This window comes from Protopterus annectens, chromosome 6.part1, assembly GCF_019279795.1.
Source record: "Protopterus annectens isolate FY-2018-M chromosome 6.part1, PAN1.0, whole genome shotgun sequence".
NCBI lineage: Eukaryota > Metazoa > Chordata > Ceratodontiformes > Protopteridae > Protopterus > Protopterus annectens.
The window spans coordinates 78,072,293-78,088,162 of record NC_056738.1 but is presented as its reverse complement, the minus strand read 5'-3'; the positions used below and the strand labels follow the sequence as shown (position 1 = coordinate 78,088,162).

Here is a 15,870-nt window from a genome sequence, read left to right as displayed (position 1 = left end):
GATCAGACAGGAGTCCCCATGGACTATGATGTTTGCAGATGACATTGTGATCTGTAGTGAGAGTAGGGAACAGGTGGAGGAGACCCTGGAGAGGTGGAGATATGCTCTAGAGAGAAGAGGAATGAAGGTCAGCAGGACTAAGACAGAATATATGTGTGTGAATGAGAGGGAGGATAGAGGAATGGTGAGGATGCAGGGAGTAGAGCTGGCGAAGGTGGATGAGTTTAAGTACTTGGGATCAACAGTTCAGAGTAATGGTGGGTGTGGAAGAGAGGTGAAGAAAAGAGTACAGTCAGGGTGGAATGGGTGGAGAAGTGTGTCAGGAGTGATTTGTGACAGACGAGTACCAGTAAGAGTGAAATGGAAGGTCTACAAGAGGGTAGTGAGACCAGCTATGTTATATGGGTTGGAGGCAGTGGCATTGACAAAAAGGCAAGAGTCAGAGCTTGACGTGGCAGAGTTGAAGATGCTAAGATTTGCACTGGGTGTGACGAGGATGGACAGGATTAGGAATAAATATATTAGAGGGTCAGCCCAGGTTGGAAGGTTTGGAGACAAAGCCAGAGAGGCAAGATTATGTTGGTTTGGACATGTGCTGAGGAGGGATGCAGAGTATATTGGGAAAAAGATGCTAAGGATGAAGCTGCCAGGTAACAGGAAAAGAGGAAGGCCTAAGATAAGGTTTATGGATGTGGTGAGAGAGGACATGTAGGTGGTTGGTGTGACAGAGCAAGATGCAGAGGACAGGAAGAAATGGAAACAGTTGATCTGCTATGGCGACCCCTAACAGGAGCAGCCGAAAGAAGAAGAAGTTTAATTGCTGCATTTTAAACTGTGTTTTAACTACTTTTAGGGTATTTGCTAGGTTTAGAATTTAAGTTTTTGAATATAAGTTTTTAGGGCGGGAAACAGTAGTGGTAGTGTAATATTCAGGGTTAATTTCAAGGTTAGAAAATACTGTTGTAGAGTGCTAGGAGGTAAACTAATTTTAATCAGAACAAAGGGTTAGCCAAATTATTATGGAAGACAGACTGTAGGTGCTTGAGACCAAGGTCAGCAGTGTACAACTAAAAAGGATTACAGTTTTAAGGTATTAACCTTGGCAATTTGTAGAGGTCTGACTTCAGATTAATTGTTTGTAGGCACAGTTTCTGCAGGGTAGCGTTCTTCAGGTAGGAGAGCCCTTTTAGTTAGAAGTATTTGAGGGGGGCTGCCTTGGCAATTTGTAGAGATCTGACTTCAGATTGTTTGTAGGCACAGTTTCTGCAGCGTAGCGTTCTTCAGGTAGGAGAGCCCTTTTAGCTAGAGGTATTTGAGGGGGGCTGCCTTGGCAATTTGTAGATGTCTGACTTCAGATTAATTGTTTGTAGGCACAGTTTCTGCAGGGTAGCATTCTTCAAGTAGGAGAGCCCTTTTAGTTAGAGGTATTTGAGGGGGGCTGCCAAATGGGAAAAACAAGGCTGTGCTAGCTTCATCAATGGTTCAGAATGCCAATGCAGATTTTCAATGGAGTTAGTAGAGGTGAAGTGAAATGTTGGAGATGTAGGGATATAGCAGCTGGAAACATTCGTAAGTTTTGGCAGTGCAAAGTCATTTATGGGTGTTGGGATGATAATATTTTACAATGGGAGAGAATATTTGTTAAGTTGGTCCCTAAGATGTTGGAATTTTGTTTTTTGGGAAGGAAAGGAATAGGAAAGGTTGGAGTATAACAGAAGATGATAGTACTCAAATAAGGTGGATGAGTTAGGAGTCTCAACCAAAGCTTGGAAAAGGGAATTATCTTGCAAAAACAAAACAATGGGTACAAACAATATGATAACAAAGTATTATCTGCTCAGGAAAGTGAAAGTAAGGCGAGAACGGTGAATGAATTTAATCAGGTTTATGGGGGGACAGGGTATATACATAATATTGATATATTCAGTACCTCTAATTGTCTTTTTTACTGGTATTGGAGTAAATGAGTGGTAGTTAGGGTAGGACTGTTATGGGAAAGTGGGAACAGGAGTTCAAGAAGAGAATGGGAAAGAGAGCTAGAGGTAATGCTGGCAGAGATACAACGTTAGTGCAATGTAATGAAAATATATTAGATACATGCAGTTAAAATAGTTTGAACAGAATATGAATATGATCTTCCACTGTTTCTGAAACATTTGCATTTGTTTTATTTACAAGGTATGTACATACGTCTTGAAAAGTTTAACATTATCAACCTGCCTAATGAATTTGGGATACAGTTCCATTTTTAGAAAAATATCTCCAAGAATTAATGAAAGTGATATGTGAATATGCTACCTCATCAAAGACAAGACCTGTAATTATCTATATGTAAAACCATCAGGGAAGTCTAAATGTAACTAACTAAAATATTGTCAATATTTATACTTAGTATGATAGCTATAAAATGAATTCATGAAAATGCTTATTGGCGGGGGCAAGCCTCATATTCATGGTTTGTTTTGCTTTGTAATGAATGTGAAATGTGACCTGTGTTTATTTTTTTCAGCAGTTTTAAAGTAAAGTAAAGATAGACTTGAATTTAAGGTTTTGTTTTGGATGGGCAATGGTATTTTTGATGTGTCAGTGTGTGTGTGTGTGTGTGTGTGTGTGTGTGTGTGTGTGTGTGTGTGTGTGTGTGTGTGTGTGTGTGTGTGTAGTATAAAACTTTTATCATATGTTTCAGTGAGTAATATACATATGATAGGTTTAGGGGAATTTTAGTAGGTTTGATGATTTATCAAGTGTAGATAATTTTTTATAACGTATCAGAAGTGTAGACATTTTAAAAATTAAAGCACCAGATGTTTATTTGACATCTGTTTTCCGAGAAAGTCTGACTGGGGACCTAGGATTCCATTTTTAGCAGAGGCCCAGGAAGAAAAGCTCCAAGGTACATGGTAATTAATAATACTTTACAAAAGAATTCTTATACAACTAAAATATACATGTCAAAAATTGCAATGGACATACCAGGCATTTACAAAGGCAACAAAAGTAGGAACTCCATTACAATCCTGATTAACTACCTGAATAGGAAAAAAAGGAGGACAGATAGCACTAGGGGAAGCACAGGAGCAGACAAGAGGGTGAAGAAGGGAAACAGTGTGTGTGACTAGAGTAGCAGATGTGGAAAGAGAGGAGAGATGCGTGGGCTAACAGAGGTGCAGTCAACATGTTACGTATAAATAAAAACAGAAGTAGGAGGGAAAGAATGCAGTGAAAGCATAGTGAGGGGCAGAGATTGTTCAGGAGGTAGTCAGTGCCTCAAAGGTTGTTGTAAAAGGTAGACAAGGCAAAGAGATATAGAACTTCGTGGGCTTAGAGCCGGAAGAGATCCATGCTCTACTTATGAATTCTTTCAGTGCCAATAAATAAATCAAATCAAATATTTAAATGAGAGAAACACAGAATTATTTCTAATATTTGCTGGAAGATCATTCCAGTTTTTGGTGATGTGATCGGAATTTTCCAGCATGTTTACTGGGCTTATGAACTGACAGAAGTTGTCTTTGGATCTTAGAGATTTAGGGGGAAGGTAGCTACAAATAATGGAGGTTAGAGGAGGGTAGGCAGTGGCTTTATATATAATGTTATGTACTGTTAAGAGTTGCATGAAGGAGAGACGTTGTAGTAGCTCTAGCCATGTTAATGATCAGAGATAGGTGCAGTGGTGAGTAGAACTGGGAGAAAATGTGGCAAGTTTTGCAATTTTATTGTAGTAAGCTTCAAGTATAAATAAGAGGGAGATCTGGAGATAGGTAACGATATTTACACCATATAGTAGGAAGGTAATAGGTATTTGTTAGCAAGAGTGACTCTGGTGGATCGGTTAAGAAAAGGAGAATGTCTGTAGAGCATACCTAATTTCCGGTGGGTTTTTTGATGTTACTTTGGACAGGGAGATCAAATTTTAAGTTTTCCTCTATGATTATGCCTAGCAGCTTAGTGTAAGGGAATGCTTCACAATTAGAGTATTATTTAAGGAATGACTTTTGAAATGTGGTTTATTTATTATTTGCCCTTTTGGGAGAAAAAGTATAAGTTTTGTTTTACTGGGGTTAATTAGCAATTTGTAGTGGTTTAACCAAAGTTCAGTAGATGAAAAAGTGTCTTGGTCATGAACTGTAGGTCAGTTAGGTTATTTGATGAGCAAATAATAGTTGAGCCATCAGCATACTGGATTAATTTGGATTTCTTAGTGGATAAATGAAGATTTTTTATAAAGATGTTGAATAGAAGGGGCCCAAGGATAGATGGGAAACCTCTGTGATGTTTGGTAGAAAGAGAGGCATGCCACTTAACTGACTGTTGTCTGTCTGTGAGATAGCTTTTGAACCATGCAAGGGAAGATGATGTGGGACCAATAGAGGAAAGTTCATGTAATAGCTTAAACCCTGCACCTTGTATTTCTAAGGTAAGCACCTTAACCATTATGTCACCCTCCCACCCATTAAGAAATGTGATATGCATCTGACCAGACTGGAACCCATGCCTCTGTTACTAATATTTCCTGACCCAGACCATCAGCTAGGTACACTATTGAAGCACTGATGCCTTAGAGAGGTCTGTAAACAGTGCAGAGACAAGTTGATCAGAGTCTCTAGCATAATTTATGGTACGCATGAAGGATAAGAGAGTGACTGATGTGCTGTGATGTGGTCTGAAGCCATGCTGTGTTGGAGACAGCATTGAAATTTGTTAGGTTATGGGTAGTCTTGTATACATGTGTACTAGGAGTGTGTTTTGATATTCTAATGTTATAGATGGCAGGTGATCACTAAGAGTGTTAGGAAGGGTACCTGATTGTGTGTACTTACTTGGATCAAATACTAGAATCTAGTCTACGGTTGATTCTTGCGTGCTGTTTTTGTCGTACCTTGTAGGGGTTGCTACTAGTTGAGAGAAGTTGTAGTACGTTATGGAGGCAGTGGGGGAGGTAGATGTAAGAGCTAGCTAATTTATATTGACATCACCAAGAATGATAGTTCCATAAAACATATTTGTAGAAATCCAAGACAGGATGTTTTCAACTGTTGCAATGTTTTGACCTGGGAGAATGTGAATGATTACTATACACAGGTTCTTTGAGTCATTTATTTTTAGAATAGTTCAGAATTATCAAATTTAAGGATATGGCCAGAGTAATTAGTAAGAGAGAAAATACTATTGTAAAATAAGGCAGTTCCACCTGTTTTTTATGTAATCTGTCTAGTCTGATTAAATTATATCCTGGGAGGAGTATGTTAGGTTTAAGCCAGGTTTCTGTGGCAGCTAAGAAATCAGGTATATGTAATGCAACCCAAGCACGAAAGTCCGAGATTTTGTTGAAAATGCTTTGAAAATTGAGGGTAATAAATTTCAGATTTTTGCAATGAGTTTGTAGGGTTGGGGGAAGGTAAGGGGTAGAGTTTGGGTCTGGATTTGGATGAACATCACCAGACAGGAAGATTAATGAACTACAGGTGGACAGTTTGAGTATAAAAGGGAGTTTAATTATACAGTAATGAGGCTTAGTGACTCGGGAATTATACTGTCAAAGTTTTATTTTTGGAGAGGGTAAAGTACAACTTTGAAAAAGACTAGTTAATATGTTAGAGAAACTTTTGATGTTGTGATGAATTGCTGTGGCTGATGTTATGGAAGAGATATGGCAATTGATATTGGATGTTTGGTAGCTTGTTTGTTGAATAGGAAATGAAAAGCTAAAGATAAGTAGGTTAATAGTGTTAGTGTTTAGGGGGGCATGGTGTTTGCTTATAGTGGCTGAAGTAGGACTTTGACATTTTTTTTTCTGATTTGGGGCAGTAACAAGGAGGTAGATGTAGCTAAGAGTAAAAGAAAGTGTTTTTTTGTTGTAGATTGTAGTGTAAAGCTGGAAGGTCTTATGGGGGAGGGGCAGTGAATGTTTGGTTTGATTGGGGGGGGTTGAGTGGTATAAGTCTAGAAGTAGTGGGGGTGGGTGGAATTTGGGGGTAAGGTAGGGGAGTGAGCCTGAGCGTAGCAAGGATGAACAGAGTTGGCAGTACCCAGTCACAAATGACAAGTGTCAAGAAAAACAATCAGTAAGGACAAGCTTAATTTTGGTTTAATGGTAACTACTACAACTACGGAGCAATTGCATGGAAGAATTACAAGTGTGGATTAGGTGTTTTTGTCACACCTTTATTTAGGGCCCCATTGTTAGGACATATATACATAAAATCACACATATCACACATGCAGATCAATGCAGCCCTTTAGTGTAGTGGTTATCACAACACATTAACACTAAGTTTGCTGGTTTGATTTGCAACTGGGGTGTGCTTTACACAGAGGCACTGTGTGTGTGTGTGTGTGTGTGTGTGTGTGTGTGTGTGTGTGTGTGTGTGTGTGTATGTGTGTGTGTGTGTGTGTGTGTGTGTGTGTGTGTGTGTGTGTGTGTGTGTGTGTGTGTGTGTGTGTGTGTGTGCGTGTGTGTGTGTGCACACTAGTGGACACGCATATATGAACACAGTAGTGACTTCAGAATTTCTTTTCTCCTCCTGAGAAACTAACTTTACATGATTCAGGAACTTCTACTCATTTAGACAAGGCTCAAAAGACAAACTCACCTCCATAAATAGCACAAGTAACAAAAAACTGAGGGTAATGCTGCTCAATGCCAGAAGTCTAAACCTCAAAATGCATGCACTCGAGGCACTCCTCAGTATGGAGAAAATCGATATATGTGCAGTAACAGAAACCTGGTTTAAGGATCCAGATAGCACCCCAGCACTACCAGGCTACAACTCATATCACACATTTCGACCACAAAACCCAGACAGAAATACAAAAGGCGGGGGCGTATCCATATTCATCAAGGATACCCACACCTCCAGGTTAGTGGCACAGCACAATGCTTCAGAGATCATCCACGTGCAACTAACAATGGGCAAAACTGCAATTCAAATTGTACCTTGCTAGTTGCTACAGATCACCCACCATGTCCCAGGACCCCCATTCTGCATTTCTGGAAACACTGGGAAACATAAAGGTCCTACCAAACACCCTGATATTGGGTGATTTCAATTACCCAAACATTAACTGGAAGAACTACTCAAGTACTAACTCCCTTGCCCAACATTTCCTAGAATTTATAAACTTAAACACCCTGGATCAACCGGTCAACACCTCCACCAGAGGTAATAACATACTGGACCTGGTGATCACCAACATGGGTGACCGGTGTTCCACACTGGAGGTCAACCCTTTGCTGGTTAGATCTGACCATAAACTAATCACTCTTGATATCCACATTCCGCTCCCACCCCCGGTCAAAGAAACCACCATGAAAAACTTTTCAAAAGCAAACTTTACTTTACTTAAGACTGAGGTGGAAAGTTTCAAAGCCCCCATGCTAAAGGATAACGCTGCCCAAGCTGCAAAATCCTTTACTAATGCACTCTACGGGCACCTACAAGAATTCATGGATCATGCTATCCCAAGCAAAACCAAGACTCACTCCTCTGAGAAAAGGAAACCAGTCTGGTGGACCCCTGCCATAAACAAGCTATACAATAGAAGGCGGAAACTAGTACAGAAAAGAGTAAAATCCCAAGAAGGTAAGACATCCCTGCTCAGTATCAGCAAGAAACTACAATCCCTCTTGAAATCATTCAAGGTTAGCTTCGAAAGAAAAACTGCCAAGGACTCCAAAGATATCCCACAAGGCATTCTTTAGTTATGTCAAGAATCTAAGTGGCAATTCTCAGATCTGCTCAGAGTTAGTGCAGAATGGCACAAAATACACTGAACTGACCGATATCGCCAACATCCTGGCAGACAGGTTCAGTGCAAACTTCACCCCTCTCTCACCCCCAAAAGGGCCCATAACCATACCAGAAGAATGTAGTGCTCCTGAAATCACAGACATTCAGGTTAAAACAGCCCTCTCCAAAGCTAAAAACACAGCATCAATGGGACTGGACGGTGTCCCAGGCTGCATCCTACATGAGCTCAAAGATGAACTAACCCTTCACCTAAACACACTGTTCAAACACAGCCTCTCCACAGGCTACATGCCCATAGAGTGGCGCACAGCAATGGTTATTCCGCTCCACAAAGGTGGAGTCACAACAGACCCCGGGAACTGTCACCCTATAAGCCTAACTAGCTTGGTCTGCAAGGCTATGGAGCGCATCATCATGGATCTCATTAACAAAGACATTGGGAACCTCCAAACACTGGACCCTACACAGTTTGGCTTTGTTAAGGGCAGATCATGCCTCCTAAACCTGGTGGACTTCTTTGAGACAGTTACCAAGGCTATAGATGAGGGAAAGGTGGTCCACACAGCCTACCTAGACCTCGCAAAGGCCTTTGACACCATTTCCCATTCTGGTATTATAGACAAGTTCACCAGCCTGAACATAAACCCCTACGTCATGAGATGGGTTGCCAACTGGCTCACGGACAGAAACCACATGGTAAGAGTTGCTGGAGCCAGATCTGACTCTAAACCGGTTACAAGTGGTGTTCCCCAGGGCTCAGTCCTAGGACCTCTCCTGTTCGGCATATACTTCTCAGAGGTACAGGCAAGCACAGGAGGTCTATGGCTGACCAAGTTCACAGACAACTGCAAACTAAGGGCTCTAGTTGACTCTCCGGTTGACACAGACATCCTCCAAAAGGGTCTCACTGAGACAGATACCTGGTGTCAAAACCATGGCTTCAAGCTAAATGCCAAAAAGTGCATAGTCATCCCCTTTGGAAAAAACAAAGTACCCACAAACTACCACATAGGTGGTAGCCCCCTAAATACTGAAGACGTAATAAGGGATCTGGGGACCCAAGTAGATAGTAATCTCTCCTTTGATAATCACATTGCCAAAGTGGTTAGAAAAGCCTTCTATGTGGCCCACCTAATCACAAAAGGGATTGCATCCAGATCAAAAGAGGTCATTGTGCCCCTGTACGCATCACTCATCAGACCCTTTATAGAGTACAACGCCCCATTTGGGATGTACTTTACAAGACACCTGCAACAGCTGGAAAGACCACAGAAGTACCTCACCAAGAGGATCACTGGCCTCAAACGGATGCCCTATGCAGCTCGACTGAAGAAACTCAAGCTGTACTCGGTTGCATACCGCCTACTCAGAGGTGATCTATGCCTGACATACAAGGCCATATCCAACCCAGAATTGATGGCCATGCTCCACCTAAAGAAAACCATATCCCCTCGAGCCACACGTTCTAGGGATCTAAACCTCACCACAACAATAAATAGGACATGCTGGAGGGATAAATTCCTGTCCCAGAGACTTCGCCATGCTCTGGAACAAGATTCCAGTCTACATTAGGCAGAGCTCCTTGCTAACATTCTTCAAGAGAAACCTTGTCGAGTGGATGGGAAATAGAAAGTTTACCCCAGTGATCACTTCAATGGCTCTGCTGGACAGAAGCACAGGGAACTAATCTAAGGGGGTGGTGAAAGCCAACACAATTCCGGCTAGGCTTATAAATGCCTTCGAGCAGATAGCCTAGTACCTACCTATGAACCTATAAATGTTAACAACCTAACGAGCAATTTGTACTGCAACAGATGGTCTGTACAAAAGGTTTTGAGTATAACATATTAGCTCAGAGCTACACTACATAATGTTATAGAAGTTAAAATCATGACTGCTTCCACGGAGAATCAATAATACACACATTCAGCATTCAGATAAGATTTCTTAACACATACCTGATCTTTACTGAAGGTCACCATTCCTTGATAGGCAGCATCAGCAGTAGCAAAGATGTGTGGAGGATTGGACAGGCGTTTCATACCGTGATAAAGCTTTGAGAACTAAGCAGAAAAAGATAGTTGTAAATATGTTGGGAACTTTTCCCCTTCTTTCTAAATACAGCACAGATAGCAAATAACTATCATTATAGCTACTTCACCTTGACTTTTTTAAGGTTTCATTACATGTCATGATAGCTTGAAAAGGTATAAACTAATATCAGTGTACAGTTTTACAAGTCCCATATATATATATATATATATATATATATATATATATATATATATATATATATATATGTGTGTGTGTGTGTGTGTGTGTGTGTGTGTGTGATATATACAGACCTATACAAGCAACTGCATTTAGTGTACTGTAAGGACTGAATTTTCTATGAAAACTGACTTGCAATATCCTTCATGTCAATTATGATTTATAAAGGTTAACATGAGTCTTGCTAAAAATTTGTATAGCAGTACGTTTTGTTATGGTATGCAAATGCAAAACCTAGATTCTAAAAAAAAGGATGCGATTAAAGCCCTCTTTAAATGGAAATTTGCTAAAGTATTATATATTGTTTTTGTGAGCTGTGTTTCTATACAATTATAATCAAACTATGAAGGGAATTCAGGAACAGTGTAATGCATCAGGCCAAATAACATGTTGAACAGTGATGTGCAGGAAGGAGGGGGTTTAGAGACCCACGTAGCATGACCACGCTAATGGAGAAAAATTATATGGTATGCATTGCACATAATCACATACAAATAAGTATTAACAAGATAATGGCAGTGATCCTATATGCAAGTTACAAAGCAAATATTGTGGTATGATTTAAAAATGTATAAACTTTGCACATTAATCCACTGTGATCAGCTTATTTGCGCACATTATTTCTCAGTGATGAAGTGCATTACTCACACTAAGATGCTAAGAGTTGTATCTTTTAACTGGTCAGTATGTGTTTGTAGTAATTTTGGAGAGTATCCATGATGTTACATGTTGTCTGCAATGAAGACGAGTCAGTCAGTGGCTGATATACCATCACATCTATAATACGAACAAAGTTGACTTCTGCCATGTGGACAGTGACATCATACAGGAGCTAGAGGGCATGTGCCCTTCTCATATGGGATCAAGGGAAACATGGGCTACCTATCCCATTGAATTTAATGGGACAGCCAATACCATTTGTGCAGGTGGGGCACAGTGGCACAGGAAAACAATGCTAGCATAGGTGGAAGGCTGAAGGGGGGCTGCTTGTAGCAAGTATGTACATGGATAGGGGTTTATGAGGTGTCAGAAAGAGGGTAAGGCACATCTATGGCTGAAATGTTCACTTGGTGTACCATGTGGTCCTACAATGTCAAGTCTGGAGACAGCTAGTCTAGAGGCTGGCATAGCACATTGGTTGTTCATGCAAGAAAGCTGCCATATCCCTAGCTGTGTGGTTCTGGAAGATGGATGGAATTTACTATACTGTGGCTGGGCATGGGTATGAGTTACTTATATTACAGCTGCAGAGGAAGGGCTTGGTTTTGAACTGTGGGACCCTGAGGGGGATGCCCGAAGGGGTGTGCCAATGACCGGGGTTGAAGTCAACAATGGAGATGGATGAGCACCTGCCACATCCAGGTGTGCATCCACTGCCAGGGATGAAGGTGGATTCCAAATGTCTAACCATGCCAGGAATAGTGTGTGCCATATGTGTAAATTGCTTGTGTATTCTTGCAGAATGAAACCATTCTCTACCATGACAATGAAGGCCAGCGTCCCGCAACTGCAACATAACAGTAATAGCTGACAAATAGGATGCCACTGCTCTCAGCATGTGTCTGCTTCAGGTCTCTGTATGAACTGGCAGTCTACCTGCAGTTCAGGATGTCCCACAGTCACTGTAAACAAAATTTCCCCAGTAGCTTGTCCTCCTGTCTGTTTGCCTATGCAACACTGTAAAGACACTGACATGAGAGACTGTATTTGAGTTTGTCTATTCTTTGTGCCCTAGCTGGATGCCCAGTTCCAACAGGATGGCAATCTGTCCTACCTGTTCACCCTGGCTGGATGCACAACCCTCCTACAGAACTGTGACCTGTCCTGCTTGTTCCCTGTGCCCTGTCAGTTTGAGCCTCTTGATCCTGTCAGACCCCTGTCTTGGTCCATGTATCATCAGCACACACCCACTGTGCCACTGTGTGACAGTGTCTCTGGGGGCCACTCACCCTTGAGCAATGACTGCAGTGATGGGCTCCATTACCATTTACCCTGTCTGCTGTCACTGTCCTATAAGACAGTGCACTCCAATATCTATTTCCTTCGAAATCTCTGTGTTGCTCAGTGTAGTATGGTCTCCCACACAATGGTGTCTGTTTTTTTCATGCTGAAACATGCCTTGTAGCAATTATTTTGCCAATAAGGTTGCAGCATGATCATCTCTGAATCCATGCCTATAATGCAATACATTAACTCCCTATTCTGCACTAGGGGGCCTGATCCTGCTCATATAAAGGCTGTATGACAAGTATGGGGTCTGGACATGTTAAGTATGGCTGCACTACTGCCACTTATAAAAACAATGACAGTGGTCATCACTGTCTCCTGATGTTCATCATGGCAATGTATTGACATAGAGGTCAGATAAGGTAGGCATGTACACCTTATATGGAGGTCATGAAAGGTGTGCATGCATGAGGAGTCTGACAATGTTAATGTCATCCTTCCTTGTGCTACTGACCATGTGATCACACCACCACAGAAGAGCATCATGTACTGTACTGCTTGTTGATGAATGTTTGACATTGTGCCCTGGCTATTGTTTTCACTCCTGTACTGAAGCTGGTGAGTGGACATGGCCTCAACAGGATCTGACTCTGGCAGGATTCCAGAATGGTGCATGAAGGAATGTAAAACCTCTTTATACCTGCTGCACATGCAGGTCAGGGAGTATTTGCTGAGAGATTAAGAAGGTCTCTTGTACAAACTAGATGCCTGGCATACAGATACCAGGTTCAGGAGTGATGCCAACACAATAAAATAGTAAGATTTGCTGCCAATTCTCCATACTGGACGCACCACCACTTATCTGTAAAACAACTTCAGTAGACTGAACTGCAACATACCCTAACCAGTCACTACATACAGTCTAATTCACAAATCAGTGAAATGCCCCAGCAACAGCAACATAATTCATCATTGCTGTACAAACAGAACCCTCTGCTCCAAAGACAAACACCTAATACTCATCATAAAATCTAATATGTCTGCAGGTGATTTTCTCTACTTTTCCTATGTAACCAAGATCTGGAACTCCACTCCACTCACCTTAAAACAAACCCATATCCTCTTAATCTTTAACAGATATCATAAACAGCATCTGATGGAAACATGGTCATGACATTCACCAGGGTATCTCAACACCTTAACACAAACTAATCCTTATCCTCCAAACACAATATACACCCATACAAAATAATTTTTATGGGCAGTCTTTAACCTACCCTCCTCTGTCTTTCTGCTCTTTAGCTAGAAATCCTATCTAGTCTCCTCCCATTAAACCTTCTCTTCCACACAGCTCATCAAGGTGACTTCACTAAACTCTTCTATCTTTCAACTAAATATTTAGCCTCTAATAACTGCCAATCCACTGTGCTTTTCAATGTATTCTTCTACAACTCAACAGCCCAGCTACACTCATTCTTCTTTAACTTACAAACTACTCCTCGCATCTCTCTTACCCCACCTATTTCAGCCAAATCACTCATCTATGAATGGTGTATACAGGCCTAAAGCTACAAACCAATGTTAATAATGGACACTGCATTGCTGTTACTTTACTTATTGGCCGTTCATTTTTCATGTCTTACTCTTTTTTACGGTCATCTCTCTTGCTGCTGATTAAAGACCTTTAGCCATGTCACCATGTCCGTAACATGTACAATGCAAATAAGGTATTTCTGTACTGCAGTAGCTTTACTTAGCTGTTCTTCATGTTACGATATTATATTTATTTTCTTTTTTGATTTAATAGTTAAGACTACCGACTCATTGCTGCAGCATACAGTTTTTCTCTTCTAACCATTAAATGATAGTTGTTTTAATGTTTTTATTAGATGTGGACTTATCTTTCTTAGAGTGACCTTTCGTAAACTTAATGTATGTATTTTGTGTGCATCTTTTCTCCCTGGGCCTCTGCTAAAAACAGAACTTGTCCCAGATGGACTATCTGTGTTAAAAATGCTAATAAACAAATAAATAAATATACAGTGCAGTGGTGCAGCGGTAGCATTGTCGCCTCACAGGAAGAGGTTCTCAGGTGCGATTCTCGGCTGGAGTGCCTTCTATGCAGAGTCTGTATGCCCTCCCTGCTTTCGTGTGGGTTTTCTCCGGGTACTCTGGTTTCCTCCCACATTACAAAGACATGTGTCTGGAGCATTTCTCTCTGGGCCTCTGCTGAAAACTGGCTTTGTTCAAGTAAGACTTTCCCAGTACACAAATAATAAATAAATAAAATATAAAGATAGATGTGGTAGGGATGACATCAGAGAAGAGGCACACAATGGAGATGCAAGGGAATGCTTCCTACCTCCATGCTTTCCCCTACCAGTGGTAGGACTTAACCCTCAGCACAGTTCCCATCCCTTTACCCTGGCTGAGAACAAGAGGCTTATACCTCTCCTTTTACCTGAGCCATCTAAAATAGGCAGCCAAGCCACTACTCAAATGTAGGTCATCTGTGTCACAGTCAGGGATTTACACCACTGTGTCACTTGAGATGACAGGTTTCATTAGAGGTGAACAGTCAAAACACTTGCATGATATCAATAAAGAAAACATCTTTGTAGTGAATGACTGCAGTAGATTTTTAAAGGCCTAGTAATGTGACCAGTGTTTGCACACAGTTATCCAGAAACTCAGTTTTCTTAGTAGTATCTTGCACCATTTTCAAAAAACGTCACTGTAAATTGTAAAAAGAACTGTATCAAATACATTTTTGGTTATCGTTCTAGTATAAAAATTGCCTCAGCTGAAATCTGTGTATCTGTCTCCTCCCTGCCAGAAGTGCAAGACATGATCCCCATGAGTCCTGACTCTACAAAAAATTATTTTCAAAACATATACTTAAATTCAGACAAAAACACTGAATTCTGAAGCTTGCTGTGACAACTTTAATGTTATTTTTATTTATTTATTTTTTGGGGGAGTGGGCAGAGGCAGGGGCTGCAGCCCTTAAAACCCATGCTATTTCCTTATACTAACTCCAAAATTGCTATCTATCAGACTACAGGGAACATTCCAAGGTACAACAACCTCAGGTTTAGTGTATATTTCCCACTCTCCTTTCACACTTTATGCTCTGCTATTCAAGGATCACATTTATGGTGCCCAAAATTTCAACCCACACCCAAATACATCTTGACAATGTAACTACCATTCTTTGAAATATTTAAGAATGTAGCATTCCTAACAGTTTTGCCTTTAGGTTTTTAACTGCTTCCTACAAAAATGCATACATTGATGGGTACTTACTAGGCTAGTGATCTGCAAGGATCTTAAGAAGCCTAGCTTTACATTCCCATGGTAGTATTCATCCCTTATATTTTACATGCAAATAACATTGAGACAGGTCGTACAAGGATATGTTGGAACATTTACATGTTTCTTCTATCCATGAGTGACAAGGATGGTAAATCAAGAGTGAATTTGTGGTTAACCATTCATCCAGACTGCATTTGAATAAAGTAAGAGAGGTACTTTGCTTTGTGTGGAGAGGAAGACAATTCCATAGAAGCGGTATTCTCTGTGATACAAATGTATCCCTCTGACATGCTCTATTTATTTTGCAAAAGAGATTGAGATCCCTTGAGTGGTTGTTTAGGATACTGATTGCACTAGCAACATTTTTAACAGATCTGACAGAATAGGGTTTGCTGAAGATTTATATACAAGATGGAGGTCATCTCTTAGTAAACTGCATGATACTGAAAAAAGTGACAAGCCTTTGAGGTGGACTCCATAGTTTTTGCAATTTAGACCCCTGATTCTTTTTTTTTTCTTTTAATTCATTTATTTATTTATTGAAACAGCATTGTGGTTATTACAGTTGTGAAGTATCTGATCAACA

General features: G+C 40.7%; 1 protein-coding gene across 1 annotated transcript in view; it reads right to left on the bottom strand.

The window, feature by feature from the left end:
* MYO3B (myosin IIIB) overlaps positions 1-15,870 on the bottom strand; it is a 2,630,788-nt gene that overhangs the window by 2,362,198 nt on the left and 252,720 nt on the right. The window contains exon 5 of the mRNA XM_044075508.1: positions 9,710-9,814. Coding sequence (XP_043931443.1) covers positions 9,710-9,814 — 105 coding nt within the window. The remainder of the gene's footprint in view (positions 1-9,709; positions 9,815-15,870) is intronic.